The following is a 17,101-nucleotide window of genomic DNA, read 5'->3' as shown; positions in this document are numbered from 1 at the left end:
CACCTTAAAAATGAAAGTGTCAAGTAGAAGTGTCTTCCTATAGGACCATTTAACCCACAGAATATAATAGATACATGTCTTCACTGGCCTTCTTTAGTAGTCCATGCTGTATATTTTACTGATTGTTGTTGTTCAGTCATTTTTCAGTCATCTAACTCTTTGCGACCCCATTTGGGTTTTCTTGGCAAGGACACTGAAGTGGTTTGCTATTTCCTTCTCTAGCTTCTTTTGCAGATGAGGAAACTGAGGCAAACAGGGTTAAGTGACTTACCCAGGGTCACACAGCTAGTAAGTGTCTGAGGCAAGATTTGAATTCATGAAGCAGAGTCTTCCTGACTCCATGTCTGGTGCTCTGTCCACTGCACCACCTAGCTTCATTTTACTTGGGGTTTCCATATATGTTTTACTTTCTCAATTCTGAAGTAGCATTGCCTAATGAGTGAAAAATGGTTCTCCTAGGCAGTATGTCACAATGGAAGGAACTTTGCATTTGGAGTAAGAGTACCTGTGTTCAAGTTCCAGCTCTACCATTTACTACAGTATGTGACCTTGAACAAGTTACTTTCAGTATCTGAGCCTGTTTCATCACCTTTAAAATGAGGAGATATTACAGTCTCTATGGTCTCACCAATACTAAAATCAAATTCAAAACAAGTCTATGCTAAGTGTGCAGCCAATATTAGTGACCCAGTGCTGGGAAATGAGTTTGGCAGCTAGAACTGTGATGGAGAGCTTTTGGACTATTGTAAGATTATTGGGGGGATCGCAGGGAGGAGAGCATTATGCTACAGATTCAAGAATAGGTATTTCCATCTCTGATCTGTAAAGAAATTCATTACTAAGTAATGGAATTCTGAATGGAGGTCAGTCAGATCCTTCCAATCCAGTTCTCTTGGAATAGACCTGTAGATGTTGCACGTTGGTGTTTCAGGACCTTGAGAGCTGCCGACTTCGGCTAGATCCTGAGTTAGACCGGCACAGGTATGAGAGGAAGATCAGCTTTGCTGGAATCCTGGACGACAACGAAGACCTAAAAGACTCCCTCCACAGCAGCAGTCACACCCTCAAGTCTGACACAGGTGTTGAGGAGAAGAAAGGTAGGTAAAAACCAAGACACTTTCTTGCTTCAGTATTTCTTTTTGGGGGGGGAGGAGCTAGGCAATGGGGTTAAGTGACTTGCCCAGGGTCATGCAGTTGTTTCAGTAATTCTTGCAGAGGGCATGTAGCTTGCAAGAAATGTGTGCCAAAAGGAAGCCATGAATGTTCCAAGAAGCTATTGCTTGTCTTTTGGCCTCTAGGACAGAGACCAACACACCTTACTGAGTCATGGGTACACTGCGATCAGGACTTGTTTCCCAGTCATGGAAATAAAAACAAACAAAACCAATGTAAGGCTTTATTTATTCCTAATCTCAGCTGCCCTTTCAAGGTTTCCTCCATAAATTAAAACAAGAGAACATTGCATTATTTCAAAACAATATTCTCAGTGTCTGTTGTGAACAGTAGGGTCCTGGCCCATCTTTGCCATACTGTTATTTGGAAAAAAAGATGGAATTTTTGTATATATCACAAATAAATATGGTTAGAAGTTGGTGACATACAATAAGACCTACATGGTTGTTGTATGACATGTATGGATTTTACAGTTGTACCTAAAGGCTCATAAATCATTGAAAATGGAAAATTAAGGTGAGAGGGAAGGGGTGGGAAAGAGAAAATAAAGCTTGTTAATTTAGTAAAAAGAAAATTTAATTAAAAAATAAAGTTGAAGTTAGAGCCTCCACTATATTTGGTAAGGACAACAGAATGCATTCCATCTTTTTTTTAAGCACATCTCATGCTAATTTCTCCATATACTGTCACAATACAAGTGTTGCAATACAAAATGAAGTCAGAATTATTTGGTATATTCTCTTAAAGACTATATAGTGATTCAGTTAATTAAACTAGATAAAGTAGTGGGGAAGAAGGGGAGGGAAAGATATCCATAGATAGCACTAGCCTTAGATCCAGGAGTACCTGAGTTTGTATCTTGCCTCAGACGCTTCCTTAGTAGTGAGACAATTGGTCTCATTTAACTTTTTTGAACCTTAGCTTAGTCATTTATAAAACAAGAGAGGTGGATTTGGTGGCTTTTAAGGACCCTTTTCTCTCTAAATTGATCATTCTAATATCCTACAATGTGTTTGTGCAAATCTATGTAAAGGCTAGACCATTTTAAAATATTTTTATTATGGTGGTATTATCTTAGAGATTATTTTAATTTCATGATTTTCATCAAGGACACTAAAATATTATAGATTTTTGCCAGGGTGAATCTACATAATCTGTACCCAATAATGATTAATGCCTATTTCCTTTCTCCTGTAAATTTGGTAGGGAGGTTACTCGAGAAATGACTAGCATAAAAATGAAGTATGTGTGTGTGTGTGTGTGTGTGTGTGTGTGTGTGTGTGTGTGTATAAAAGGTAAAAGTGAAACTATACATACACATATAAATACGCACATAAATATGTATGTGTGTGCATGTAAATATATACACACAAATGCACACAGACATAAGGAAGGAGTAGTCCGTGAAGGTTCCCTTTATCAAGCAGACTAGCTGAAAAACGTAAACCTCCATTAGCTTATTTTGCAGGCTCTCATCAGCCCCTAAAACCAACTTGAAGGTTAAGACCAGAACTCCCTGATGATTTAAATTATTCCATACCATCTGTTTTTTTGAAAGCTAAGCACTGGATAGTATTAATGGCTGAATAAACTGCTTCTGATCACCATTTTGATCCTACCAAAGATAGCTGTAATAGGAGATCCTCTTCAGGGATAAGAATTGCCTAAGACTTGTGACTGCCAAACCAGGCCACAGCCTGGAGCTCATCAGGTCATTTCATGTGGTTTGCAATACTAGCCTTTATGGCAATGATTATGATTAATTAGTAGAATGATCAATCATAGTAGGGTAGTCAATCATAATAAAATTTTGGCCATAGCAAGCAAGTCTGTGTCAATTCTGTTGGTGGTCCCAAATTAGGTTTGCTTTTGGCAAACTTGGTTTTGTCAAATTTCGGCAAATAAAACCGAATTTTGGTTATATGTTTAAAAAGAAAATAACTCAGTGAGCTCATCAAATGGTCCCAGTGTAGGCAACCATAAGCCTGCCCAATCTACCTTGGTATTCTTAGAAAAGCAAATTATTTTAGAACTGCCCACCTTGATTTCTTCTTCTAAGAATATCACCAGTTATAGTTTCCTCTGAGAATAAATGACAGAAAGCTTGGGTGGCGATGATGATGTAATCATGTGGTCACTGTAGAACCTTTCTGGTGGGCAATAGTCTGGAAGCTCCCAGTCATTCCTGGGAACCTGTCAGTCAGCTCCAATATCAGTTTGTTAGGTAGCATGCCCAAGAACATAAACCAGAGGGAAAAGAATACTAAATTCAGATGATCTGACTACACGTAACTTAAATCAACTAAACCTAGTTAAGAATTCATGGTCAAAGTAGAAATTTAAGAATAAATTAATTCATTTGTGTTCATTAAGAAGACCCCTCTATTAACCAATTACACAAATTTTTCTTTTTCACATTCCTGCTGATTATTTGCTATCATGGAAACAAAAGTTAAATTTCATTGTTGGAAGATCATTATCTCTTTTTTATGTGCATTTCAGAGGGATAAAAGAGCATGCATACAAGCAATTCCCTGCTTTTCCAGTTATAAATTACCAATTCAATAGTTTGAAATACTTATTTTGGTATTCCTAAGAGTGTCCCTGTTTATCTCATAGGATATCACCCAATCCTCAAAACAGAGTGTATTTTAATTCCCTTTAAATTATCACAGTGCAGTTTTAGGTTGAGTGAGTCTATGAAATCAAACAAACAGTGGTGGGTTGTTGCCATTATTAGGAATTCCTACAAATCTGCTTGTTTCCTTTCAAATCCACTGTAGTGAAACTGCTTTGATAGACTGAGGCATGTATTAGCGATGATGCAAATTACAATTTTATTCTGTTTCTCCTTGCTGCAGGTAGGTAGAAACAAAGATGTAGTAATTATGCCTAAACAAAACTGTGGAAAACATACACTGGAGGGTTTTGTGCTATAATTAAAATGTAGCTTGATGTTATAAAGTCTTCATTGGATTTGTCCAACTGTGCTATGGGAATTATAATCTTCTCGCACTCTATCCAGATGTACTAAGGGAGTCCCCTAAGGAATTTGCCAGCTGTATAGAGATGATTTTAGTCATTTGCAAGAATGAATCAGAGAAGAAAGTACCCACATTGATCCAAAGTAATTTCTCTGGGAGGTCTATATGCCAATAAACATGTATATCTAACTGGCACTTTAGTATCAGTCCCATTACATTACCTCAATACAATTGCCTGTGGTAGATAGCTATGGAAAAAATGCCACTTTTCTGACAAGTTCTTTATTAGATTTGGGTTCAACAGAACAATGTGACTCCAAACTCAAATCAGTTAGTTTGTAGTTGTATATCCACCTCAGTAATTAGTTGAGTATCTGGTGCTTCTTGTTCCTTGAGAGAAATAACTCATGTCACATAAATATGAGCCCCTGGTTCAATTATGTACCATCATTCTAAAAACTCTCCCCTCTAATCCTTCTGAATAAGAATTAATGATAACGGGGATAAAGCTTTCAAAAGACATATATATATATATATATATATATATATATATATATATATATAATATATATATTGCATATGCATATGTGTGTGTGTTATACATAAACACATATACATATACACACACACATACACATATATATATATATACATATATATATATATAAAGAGAAGGCTTGAATGCACAGGTCAGGTTTTCACGTCTAAAATTGTTTTTTTTTCCCTCTACTGATCAATTTCTCTTACTCACAGAACACTAAAAGATGAATAATGCATGTTCTTCCAGTACATGTAGACTATAAGGGTGACTCAGGGTGTTGCAACATTTGGACTCACATGCCACCAAGCCTTTTGACTGAGAGGAGGATCATGGGAAATCACTAGGGGCATTGGAAATGGAACCATTTCATATTCATGCTCACCAAAAACACCAGAACGAAAACAGATCCTTTAGCGGCCTTGCTGAAGAGTCAAAGCTGAGACCTACTGCTGGCTTGGAGAGAGAGGAACCACTTGGGGTATTAATTACTTAAGGTATTCCAAAATGAATGGGTTTACATGGCAGCTCAAAGAACCGTGTAAGTCCCATTGCAAACATTTTATTTAAAGGTTGTCATTCATTCTCTTGGATAGAACAATAATGATATGTGAATTTACTAAATATCCTAGATAACTCTACTGGAAAAGCACACTCATGCTTGTGAACCTGGGGCAAGGAAGAGTGCAGGTTGGTCCTAGTATTGATAAGTACTGTTTCATAGGAAAACTTTTTTCCCAGATCATCACTGTAGACCCTGCCATAAGTCTGATTCACAAAACTCTTCAACAGCAATGACCTTGGAGGAAGCCCTTGGCCAGGAGAAAAAGTTCCTTCCATACAGGCCAATAAAAAGGGGGCAGGGCAGGGACTAAATGGGGAGGGCAGGGATTTCAACCTGGAATGGAGAGAACTAAGTGGGGGAAGTCCTATCTTATTCTTTTAATGCAGTTCCCAGCAGGAAGATAAGGATAGGAGGCTCCCGCCTGCTCCAGATTAAAGGAACCCGCAGTTTCCGGGTGAAGAAGGGGGGTTCCTTATCCAGTATTCGCCGGGCCGGCAGCTTAAAGAGTACCAAGCTATCACGGCAGGACTCAGAGTCTGAGAATGAGGAGCTGCAGCTGTCCCAGAGCAGGGACACTGTCACTGATATAGGTAACATAGAGGACATGGGTGGACAGGGAAATGGGAGGAGAAAAGACAGTGTCCTCTAATACCTTTTGGCTAAAGAGATTGCCAATACCTAAGTCAATAAATAGCAGTAATTTAATAATAATAAAGATTAGGCACTAGGCATCAGTCTCAGGCTTTGACTACATAGTTGATCTAGTGTAAGGAAAGTAGAACTACTGTTAACTCATTGGATTTCTTCACCAGTTGTTTGATGAAATTCATTAGATGATTGAGTCAAGAGTGGTCACTTTGTGCATTGTGTGGACATTAACAGAGATGCTTACTTGACAGAAGTTGAAAAACTAAAAGACATAAGGTTTTAGAGTAGTATATTTTTAGGAGAATTTTTCCCTTATGAGTTCCCATGGAGAAGACTGGCCTGGTGAGTTTAGGTGCAGGGTTCATTTTCCTACTTAGCTCTGTGTATCCAGGGATCTATGGCCATCTGGGGTGATAGCACTAATCATAGTAACAATAACAAAGAGGTAGTGACCAGAGCAGAAGCAGCAGCAGTTTATGAGGCCACTGTGTGAGGGTTGGTGTTCTTGTTCAACTTCAGCTTGCAAAGCCTGGCCAATGAATGACTAATTTGATCACAGTGAATTCTAATAGTTTGTGCATCTCAACAACACAAGGAATTGGATTTATTTTTATCTTTCTTCACCCTTTCTCCATACGTGAGCCATGGCCTACCCTTCTGGTAACCATGAACTTGAAATCTCCTTGTCATTGCCAGCATCATGTTGGTGGCCAAGAGGGGGAGATCCTCCTACAATCTCTAAAAACAGTGGATTCTCTCTTCTATTTGGTACCCACTGGGTAAAGGTGGTCTGACTGCAAGTGTTTTCCCGTGGATTCACAAGCATGGGCAGCTCTACTACACACATACACAAACATACACATTCAGCCCCACAGGAGATAAATAAAACATTTTCTGGTATTTTTCTTTTGAAGAAGGGAGCCCCTGGAGTGCAAGTGAGCCAAGCATTGAGCCTGAGGGTCTGAGCAACGCTGGCACTGAAGAAAACTACCATAGGAACATGTCATGGCTTCATGTAAGTAAAGTCAACAGGCATTTATTAGGCACCTGTAGTGTGCTTAGGCACTGTGTTGTAAGTAGAAGTTTATTTTTTTTTTATCAACTTTTTGGCCTTCTACTGAAGGGACAGAAATGTCAGTAAGATGTTCTGTCCAGCTTTATCACCATCATAGACCAGAGACTGGCAAAAATGTCTGTTGTATCTATTTTAGCTGAAGACCAGAGACTAAAGTTGATATTACATTGACATATTCAGCTCCAAGTCAGCTATGACTCTAAAATTAGCCACAGGCCAGGATTATAAACTATCTAGAACTAATGGGAGTACAGACTGGGCATCATGGTCAGTGCATATAAAAAGAAAATATTACTTTAACAGAAGCATAGTCAAAGACCAGGTTTTTCTAGTCTCTAGGGATCTGTCCTTTTTTATTTTTGCTTGATTATAGTCATTTTCATACATGGATTATTAAATGAATTAAGTTTAAGCTCTCTATCAATATTTAGAAACCAGCATATACATATATATATACACACACAATATAAATAATAGAAATAAAAATGATAAATCTATTTTAGATGGATTATTGAATGGATTAAAGTTTAAGATCTCTATCAATACTTGGAAACCAGTATATACATACATATATACATAGTAGAAGTAACATAATAAGAATAAAATAATAAATAATATAAATCTATTATAGATGGATGATTGAATGGATTAAGTTATTGAAGGTCATCTACAAGCCTTCATTTGCTTCTTCACCTGGTTTCTTGGATCAGGTGTTAATGCAGAGAGATAAAAGCAAACTAGTTGCACAATTATTGAAACTGTGATTCTATATCCAAAAAGGTAGCATACTCATTAACTCTCTTCCAACCAACCACCTGTAGTTTCCCTTTCCAAACATTCACTGGCTGTTGGGAAATATCTATTGGGCTTTTTGTGTTTCAGGTCATGATCTTATTGTGCAATCAGCAAAGTTTCATCTGCACACACATTGACTATTGCCACCCTCACTGCTACCTTCACCACAGTCGTTCCTGTGCTCGCCTGGTGCGGGCCATAAAATTGCTCTATGGGGACACTGTAGATTCCCTTCGGGAAGACAACGCGGTTCATAATGTGGCCTTTCGGGGCAAGAAGCAAAAAGAGGTGAGAGGCTTAAAACTCAATTAATATGGAATGTGTTATAATTTATGTTGTTTTGTATTTTGTGAAGTAGAACATTCTTCCAGATAAATATTAACATATTAAAACTTTGAGATACTATCTCAAAGATTGGCAAAAAATAAAAATAAAACCAACCAAATTCACTGCTGTTGGGACTGTGGAGAAGCAAGTACACTCATTCGTTGCCAGTGGAATTGTAAATTTATAGGACTCTTTTTGGAGAACAATCTCACAGTGCCTAGTAAAAGTTATTAAAATGATCATATTTTTTGACCCATTACCAATCTATTGCTGGGAATATACCCTGGAAAGAAAAACCAAAGATAAACAGCCAAAGAGGAGCTATCTGTTCAAAGATTTCTGTATCAGCATTATTTATAATTGCAAAAACTGGAAACAACCTGAATGTCCAATAACAGAAGAATGATTATATAGTGTGTGAAACATTAATGTAATGAGATAAATCTGGAAAGATCTTCATGAAATAATCCAGAGTGAAAAAAGAAGAATGAGAAGAATGCAACATTTGTATAGTGGTGACATATATAAATGACAGTTAAGAGAGAGAATGAATTCTGGCAGGATTTTAGAAGGAGTGACTATAAGACATATAGTACTTTATACACTGAAATTAATTTAAATGGTTACTAAGCCAGTTTAGTTATTTGTAATGAAGCTCAATGTTGGGTTTTTAATCCAACACTAAAAAAATTGGCACATAGCAATAATGGGGAAAATAAATCCTTTAAAATAGAGACTCTTAATCTGCAGTTTTTGGACCCTAAGAGAACATGGATAATTTTAGTGGGTTGTGAACTTGCTTTTTAAAAATATTTACTATTTTGGTATTATTAATGAATACTTAAAATTTTATATTTTAATATAATTGGTTTCCTTTGTAATCCTACATATTTCATTTTATCCATTTAAAAACATTATTCTGAAAAAGGATTCATTCATTTCACCAGATTGTCAAAGGGATTCATGTCATTAAAATGTTTACGTGTCCTCGTTTTAGAAGTTTCTTTAAAAATGAACTGGGATTTTTAGATCATAACAACAATTTAAATAAAGCTATAATATCTGCTTGATTCAGAACGAAGACAAGTAAACTGGAAAAAGAAGAACAAAATTTTTGTCCTCATTTCCACAAGCAAAAAGAAACCTCTCTCCCCATATCAGAGGAGTGTTTTTCCCCTTGTCAAACTCTAACTAATTGCTTGACTGTTGACTGACAAATGATAGAATATTTAATGTTGGTTGAGCTAAAAGAAATGCTTTAAAGAGAATGTAATATTCTCTTTAAATATAAATATAAAGAATATAAAGAGAATATTTTCTGAATATTAAGCTCATTTTAACACCAATTTGAGCAGCTGAACTTTTCAAAGTTAATGGAAACTCAAAAATGTTAAGCCTGCCTTTGAGAAGCAGGAGATCCTCAGCCTGCCAGCCTAGTGGTAAAGCAGCCAACACCTATTGCTTTTTGCCCCTAGCCATCACATCTGCTATTAATACATCTGCATTTGCCCAGTGGCTTCACCAAAGAAATTTCCTTCATTGATTATCCAATTCAATTAATATTTACTGTGCACCTGACAAGAGTTCAGCCCTATACCAGGAGCTGTGGGGAGTACAAAACAAAAGACAGCCCCTGCCTTGAAGGAGTTCATGATGCAGCTGAGAGTGAAAAACACACCCACATCAAGCTATTACAGAATAGGAGAAAATGAAGGATATCACAGGACAAAATGCACCTAAATTCAGAGGGAACAGAAAACAAGAAGGATAGCATCATGAGTCACAAATTAGTTTCAGGAGCTAAAGGGAAAAGAAGTGTTATTCATTCCAAAGGTTATAGAATATAGAGAGATGGAGAGGTTTGTTTGACATTAAACACATGCACAAACAAAAAACAAATGCTCTTCCTGGTTGTTGTTGTTATTTTTAACCAGTCAATGACTAGTGATAAAAATTATTTTCTTCTCTGTTTGTTCTTGGATGATCAGCCTTAGGGGTCATGAATTGCTGATTACCCATATGTGCCTCTCAATCAATGTTGACCTCAGGGTCATGCTCACAAAAAAAGAGTGGGGCTCCAGGAAACTTGGAAAGGGTTCTAGACCTTTGTTTATGTTCCTGAAAGGAAAACAAAACCAGTTCTATCTGATTCTTTTCAAAAGCTGTGGACAGCATTTATTAACCTGTTCCCAAATCAATCCCATATGGCAATCGTGATATTTTGTTTCTCACTTGAGCAATATGGTCTTCCCAAACCGTGATATCCTTCCTCACAATCTATCTTTTCTCTCATGATACTCTCACATTTACCCATTCTGCATCAGCCATAAAAATGCACCCTGGCCTGCATGACTGGAGTCTCAATGAAAACAGGACAGCAAAGTAATAAAGCAGTGGGCTAATAAAAATCAGACAAAGGTCTAATGAGCAATAGATAATTCAGCACTCTGTTTCTCATTCTTGTTCCTCTTCAGAGGTGTTTGTAGAGCAAACAGTATTTATGAGGAAAATGAGGGTATTTTCTAAGCCATCTGGTTCTGATCACTCCTCTAATTCATGTCTCTGCACTCAGAGCTTCCATTCCTCTGGCCATGTTGTTTTACTTCCGTCATTTTATTGGTGTCTGTCACTTATCCAACTAGACTGGAAGCTCCTTAAACACACGACTTCCTTCTCTTTAGTTTTCTTGCATAGAGCTCTAGGTAGATAATATATAATAACAATAATAATTAATAATAATCTATTATATATTATAGTACTGCATATTATAATATATAATAAATACTTATTGAATAGGTAAAAAGACTGTTGGCCCAGTAGGAATGAGAACTGAGTTCAAATCCCAGTTCAGGCACTTTTACTGGCTGTGTGAACTTTGGCAAATCATCAAACTTATCTGAGCTTCATTTTCTTTACTTATAGAAAAAGTTAAAATAATCCTTGCACTACCTACTTCACAGGGTTTTTGAAAAGAAAGTGCATGGCAAACACTAAGGTGCAGTCAATGTTATTAGCATAGTAATATGGAGGAGGGCTGAAGTTTCTGAGGATTGCAAAGGAAAAGAGAAAATGGCGCTGGTCATTGTTGGGAAGGACAATTCATATTACACAAATCAAGAAAAATGCTTGCAAATCTAATTATTCTTGAAAATTGTGTATAAAAGTGATTATGTTATCCACATTAGCTCTAAATATGGTAGGGCTGCATAAGTCTCCACTAGTTGTCTTTAATGATTCCCTAAAACACACATTTACACTTGTGTTAGAGATGCCCATAACATAGAAGGCCAGTATTACTTTTTACCAGTTACTTTTTTTTTAGAAACCAAAATCTTAACTATTAAGCCCTCTGCAAAAAGGCAAAACACAGTTCTCTAAAAATTCCACAATGAGTATTCCATAATGTCTCTGGAAAGTATTTGGGAGAAGGTTCCAGTTTTGGGGGGGCTATCATACTCTCCTGATGTGAGATGTCATACTCTCCTGAGAACTTCCTGAAATAGTTCCCTCCAGGCAAGAATTCCATCCATTGCTCCAATAATGTTTGAACTTTGGGCCTCTATTGACATAAATGCTGTCTATAGGTCCCGGGTCTAGGTCATTGCTCAGTCTATACCTGCTGTCTTCAGGTTCATGTGATGTTTACAGATGTTCGTAGAATCACTTTAATAGGAAACCTTAAATCAGGGGTTCTTAACCATGTGTGTGTGTCTGTGTCTGTGTGTCTGTGTGTGAGACCGAGACAGACAGACAGACATGGACCCTTTTGACAGGCTGGCAAAGCTTATGGAACCCCTTCTCAGAATAATATTTTTAAATGAATAAAATACATAGAATTAAAAAAGGAAGCCAATCATATTGAAATACAGTTATTAAAATATTTTTAAATAACCAAAACATCTGCTAAAGAATTGTACCAGTAAAGAACAGCCAGGGATGAGCTTTTCCAGCAATCTAAGCAGGTGACCTTTCTTTCTATGGCTATTCTACCCTCTTGAAACGCCATTATTTCCTCAATATTTTCTTGTTGTTAGTCTTTAAAGAACTTTTGGAAATTATGGGAAAAGTTAAGTCAATAAGTATTTATTAAGTGTGCCAAGCATTGTGCTAAACTGGAAATACAAATACAAACAGAAAGATAATCTCTGACCTCAAGAAGGTTACTCTTTAATAGAGGAAGACAAAACATTTTTTAAAAGCTGAAAAGGTGAAGGGAGTGGGAGGAGAAAGTACCCATGCAGAGAAGTGATGGAGAAAGTGCAGAGTCAGGTGGGGCCTGGGAGAGAAACAAAAACTTGTCAGGCTTAGGCACTTTTCCTTAAAATGGAGGTTCTGGGAGGGACTAACCAATCACAGTAGAGGAATGCAACTTCCACCCTGAGAAATTCAGCGCCAAAATGAACTTTTAGGGTAAGGGATGCTGTGACAAGGTGGAGGAGGCCTATAGAGGGAAGAACACATGGCTGGCCTGGGAACTTTCCTTAAAAATGAAGAAAAGTCATCTGACCTCTCTGAGCCTCATTCTCCTCCTCTGTAAAATGCAGGTTTTATTTGAGAGATGTACAGGAGTGTGGCATTCCATTCCCACCTCCGACATACATTGAATGTCTGAGTCTGGGCAAGTCATTTAACTTCAAAATGCCCTCCAAGGAAACTCTGTAAGACTCCCAGGTTTCAAGGCAGGTGCTAAGCTGTGTTGATAAAGGGATTTGCTTCCCTGGGAGTTCTAAATAAGCTCCAATGAAACCCAATGAAAGTATAGATCTTATCCAAAATAGGCATAATAATACCTGTCCTGTCTGCCTCGTATTGTTATGAAGAAAACACTTTGTAAACCATAAAATGCCATATGGAATGTCCCAAAAGTTTTAAGCTTTAAGAGCTTAAAACTGTAATAAGACTTTTGGGACATGCAGTATAAATGAAAGTTGTTAAGCTGTTGTCATTATTACCATTATTCAAAAGTGAAGCTAATTTCCCCGTGGCACTTCTATGATGGGAATGACTCCCCTTGTATATACAGATGATTTGAAAGCAGCCTCCAAATTAACTTATGTAAGCACACGCTTTATACGACAAATTGCTTTTGCATTCCCAGAAAAAAAAAAAAGCAGTACAAATTATAAATGTTCTGAAGTCTGCACCTGCATTCTTTTTGTCTTTAGAGAGCACGGCATAAGCTCTGATTCACTTGTTTCAAAACATAGTCATTGGTAAAGATGGAGCCATCCTATTCACAGAAACTCAATGCTGTAAGCCCTTGGGGTGAAACTCTTTAAAGACTTCTCTGAAACTCATCAGTAGTCTCAATGTTAGCTCTTCTCTCAATAGCTCTGCCTGCAGCACCATTCAGGAGTGAACCAGAAACATAATCCTCCCTTGGCATGGGTTGAAGAAGCGGAGACCCCGGGGAAAGAATGAATACTGAAACGACCAGCATGTACTGGCTCTGGGGAGGGAGAGTTATTTATCCTCTTCCCACATGATGTAGTACCTGAAACATGGTTGAAGGTCAGAAAGACTTAGATCAGGGTAAATGAGTGTCTGTTCTCATTCAGGAACAATACCTCCAGCAGCTTCTCTGATTTCAGTAGGGCCAACCAACAATTTTTTAAAAAAAGTTAAAAAGCTTAAACCAGTGTTTTTTCTACTGCTGGAATAAGAAATAACAAACAGCAAAAATAACAATATATGGAGCTTTTAGGTCTTCACAGCACTTTACATACGTTATTATTTCACTTTACATACTTCATATTACTTTGTATATGTTATTATTATATCTCATTTGGTCTGCACAAATAAACTGGTGAGATGGTGGTATTATTATCCCCATTTTATCAAAGAGGAAATGAACTCAGAAAGGCTTAGTGACTTACCCAAAGTCACACAGCTAGTTTATGTGACTTGCTTAGGGTCACATAGATAGTTTGAATTGTTGTACCGAGAAATCAGCGAGCGAGACCCAAATGTAATTTAAAATGTGGATTTATTAGGGTGTGACTGCAAGGGGTATGCACATCCAAATCAAGCAGCCCCGATCAGGGGTCGAGCTAGGGTTTATATGGAAAAGAGCATGGGAAAGAAATGCCAGGAACACTGATGAGGTAATCCAAAGGTGCAGATGTCTTTGGGGGCTATGGATGGGAAAGTACAGGGAGTATACCAGACAGGGAGGGGGATGGATCTTTGGAGTCTGGCAGGAGGAAGAGTCCTTGGGCTGGCCAAGGACACCCCTCTCCCTCTGTCTTGATGAGAGAATGCTCTGCAACAAGGGAAAGCTTTCTCACAACACAGGAACTTACTAAGGAATTGGGAGGCTTCCAGAGCCATGATCTGAGGGCTGGGGCTTCAGCAGCCCAGCTCTGTGTAGCTGTACCAGGGAGAGAATAAGGGTCATGCTGAGGCCCATGCATGAATAACTGCTAGGCACAGTGTCCTTGAGCTGGGGAGTGGTTGTCAGAGACAGTGTTTCTGAGACTAGAGAGAAATTGGGGCACAAGTACAAGCACAAGCACCCGAGCACCCCATCATTACGGGTCAGAGATCACACAAACTAGACCAGGTGTCCTGGTCTCTTGTATAAACATAATTATCTAAAGAAATTATATCGTAAGCTTTCTTATCCATTTGTGTTGGAGGTACGGGCTATGCTGAGCTATGCAAGAGTACATTTCACTATTGTTTAGATTTAGGAGGAAAGAGGTCTGGGGCAAGATTAAGCACCAATTTTTGCTTTCCATGGCTTAAAGGGCCCTACTACCTAAATGGCAAAATAATGTTCTGCATTACAGAATCGGGCCTCAGACTAGCTGCATGACACTAAGCAAATCATTCAGCCTCTGTTTCTTCATCTGTAAAAATGGGAAAACAATAACACCTACTCACAGGGTTGTTGTGAGGATTGAATGACAATATATGTGGAGTGCTTTGCCAACCATAAAGTGCTCTGTAAATGTTAGCTATTGCTAAATGTCTGAGGCAGGATGGAACCCAACTTGACCTGGGTTGAGGGCTTGCTCAACAAGAAAAAAGGAGGAAATGTTTTCTACTTTCTACAACCAGGTTAGAACTCACCTATATGTGATAAACAGAGTGAATCTTAAATGGCCTTTTTGTTCATGACAATGTCTTCTCTTGACTTTCAGGACCTTTTGAACTAGAAGGAAATCTGAGGGATTCATTAATATTGGACAGTGGCTTTACTTTGTTTCCAGGTGTGTGTGCACCTAAAATCCTTTCATTTTTTAATTTAGATTTCTCATTCTTTTCAGTGCTCAGATAAGTCATGCTTGAGGACACCCTCTCTCAAGAAGAGAGTTACAGAAACTAACCTAGAAGGCAAAAAGGACTCTGGGATGTTAAAATACATCAGGCATCAGGTATTGACCGTTGCATCACGTTCATTAGTAACATGTTTACAGTCATTCCTAAATTAAAATACACAAACATATAAACATACATTCAGTCAGTCAATAAGCTATTATTAAGTGCCCACTTTGTATAAAGCACATGAGAAGCACTGGGGATATAAAAAGAGGCGAAAGCCTCTAAACTCAAGTAGTTCACAATCTAACTGGGGAGTCAACAGATAAACATATATGCACCAACACGCAAAATACAGCATAAATAAGAAATTTTTAAAAGAGGGAAGGCACTAGAATTAAGAGGAGTTGGGAAAGGTTTTAGTTGGGACTTAAGGGAAACCAGTAGGCAGACATGAGAAGGGGGAGTATTCCAGACATGGACAACCAGAAAAAAAGCCCAAAATGAAGAACTGGAGTGTGTTGTTCATGGAACAGCAAAGAGGTCAGTGTCACAGGATCAAAGAGTATGTGGTGGTGAATAAGGTATAAAAATACTAGAAAGGTGGAGGGGGGGAAGTTAAGTTATGAAGGGCTTTGAATACCAAATAGAGGTTTTCACATTTAATACTAGAAGTGATGGGAAGCCATTGAGGTTTACTTAGTACAGGGGGAGGGTGATATGAGCTCTGACTCACTTTTTTCATAGCAGAAGAAAGCAGGTGGCTGAATGGATGGATTGGAATGGTAAGAGACTTCTGGCAGGCAGGCCAACCATCAGGCTATTGCAATAGATTATGAGGGAGGTGATGAGGGCTGTATCAGAGCAGATAATGGTATATTCAAGAGATGTTGCAAAAGTGAAATCGTCAAATCTTGGCAACAGATCGAATATGGGGGTAAGAGATAATGAGGAGGTGAGAAGGACGCCTAAGTTTTGAGCTTGGGAGGACCGGGAGATGGTAGTGCTCTTAACAGCAATAAGGAAGTTTGGAAAAGGGGATGATTTAGAGGGAAAGATAATGAGTTCAGTTTTGGACATGTCCAAATAACCTCAAGTTTTTTTTTCTGTAAAATATGAGGCAACATTCTCAGCTAAGAGGATAAGAGAAGGGAACCGTGGAAAGCTTGAGAAGGGATGAAAAAGGTTAGAAGAGCCAATGTGGAGAGTGGTATGGTGAATGGATAATGGAGGTGTACAAAAATTGCCTAGTAACAATGAGGTTGTATAACATTTGAGGTTGTATAACATAAATTTATAGTGGACCCAGTTGGAACGATTGCATGATTTTCTCTACCTTCGTTCAGTAGCACATATGTAGCAGCAAAGGTGGAGGATAGTGGGAGTGATCCAAAGCTAAGATTTGGCAGGGCACAATCAGCAATATAATAAGGGGGACAGGGATTCAGGAGAAAAGAACAGTGTAAAGTTGAACTGGTTCATTAAGGAGTCAAGATGGGGAAAAAAGAAAGAAAAGAGCAAACATACATACAAATGGCCATCTCTGTTGGAGTCAAAGGCATTCCCTTCCCTACTCACCCCTTCTCGTCTACTGACTAGCTTAGGATAAATATCTTCCTTGGTTTATGGCCAGAGATCTCCATGCCACTGAAGCTACAAGAGAAATATTGCACTGTGGTTGGTAGGATGGAAAAACTTCCTTTTAATTCCCATCAGAAAGGGAATCTTAGCTA

The 17,101-nt window shown here is 38.1% G+C and overlaps 1 protein-coding gene across 3 annotated transcripts in view; it reads left to right on the top strand.

Moving 5' to 3' along the window:
• Positions 1–17,101, top strand: part of UNC80 (unc-80 subunit of NALCN channel complex) — a 222,492-nt gene that overhangs the window by 112,135 nt on the left and 93,256 nt on the right. For 2 of the 3 annotated variants that reach the window (XM_021008767.2, XM_078147390.1), the window contains 4 exons: positions 932–1,097; positions 6,823–6,923; positions 7,866–8,066; positions 15,377–15,484. In XM_021008767.2, coding sequence (XP_020864426.1) covers positions 932–1,097; positions 6,823–6,923; positions 7,866–8,066; positions 15,377–15,484 — 576 coding nt within the window. Of the gene's footprint in view, positions 1–931; positions 1,098–5,646; positions 5,851–6,822; positions 6,924–7,865; positions 8,067–15,376; positions 15,485–17,101 lie in introns of all 3 variants that reach the window. The other variant, XM_078147389.1, reaches the window with a different exon arrangement.

This window comes from Phascolarctos cinereus, unplaced genomic scaffold, assembly GCF_003287225.1.
Source record: "Phascolarctos cinereus isolate Bilbo 61053 unplaced genomic scaffold, phaCin_HiC Scaffold_7;HRSCAF=346, whole genome shotgun sequence".
Taxonomy (NCBI): Eukaryota; Metazoa; Chordata; class Mammalia; order Diprotodontia; family Phascolarctidae; genus Phascolarctos; species Phascolarctos cinereus.
Note: the sequence above shows the minus strand (reverse complement) of the source record. Positions and strands in the feature narration are given on the sequence as shown.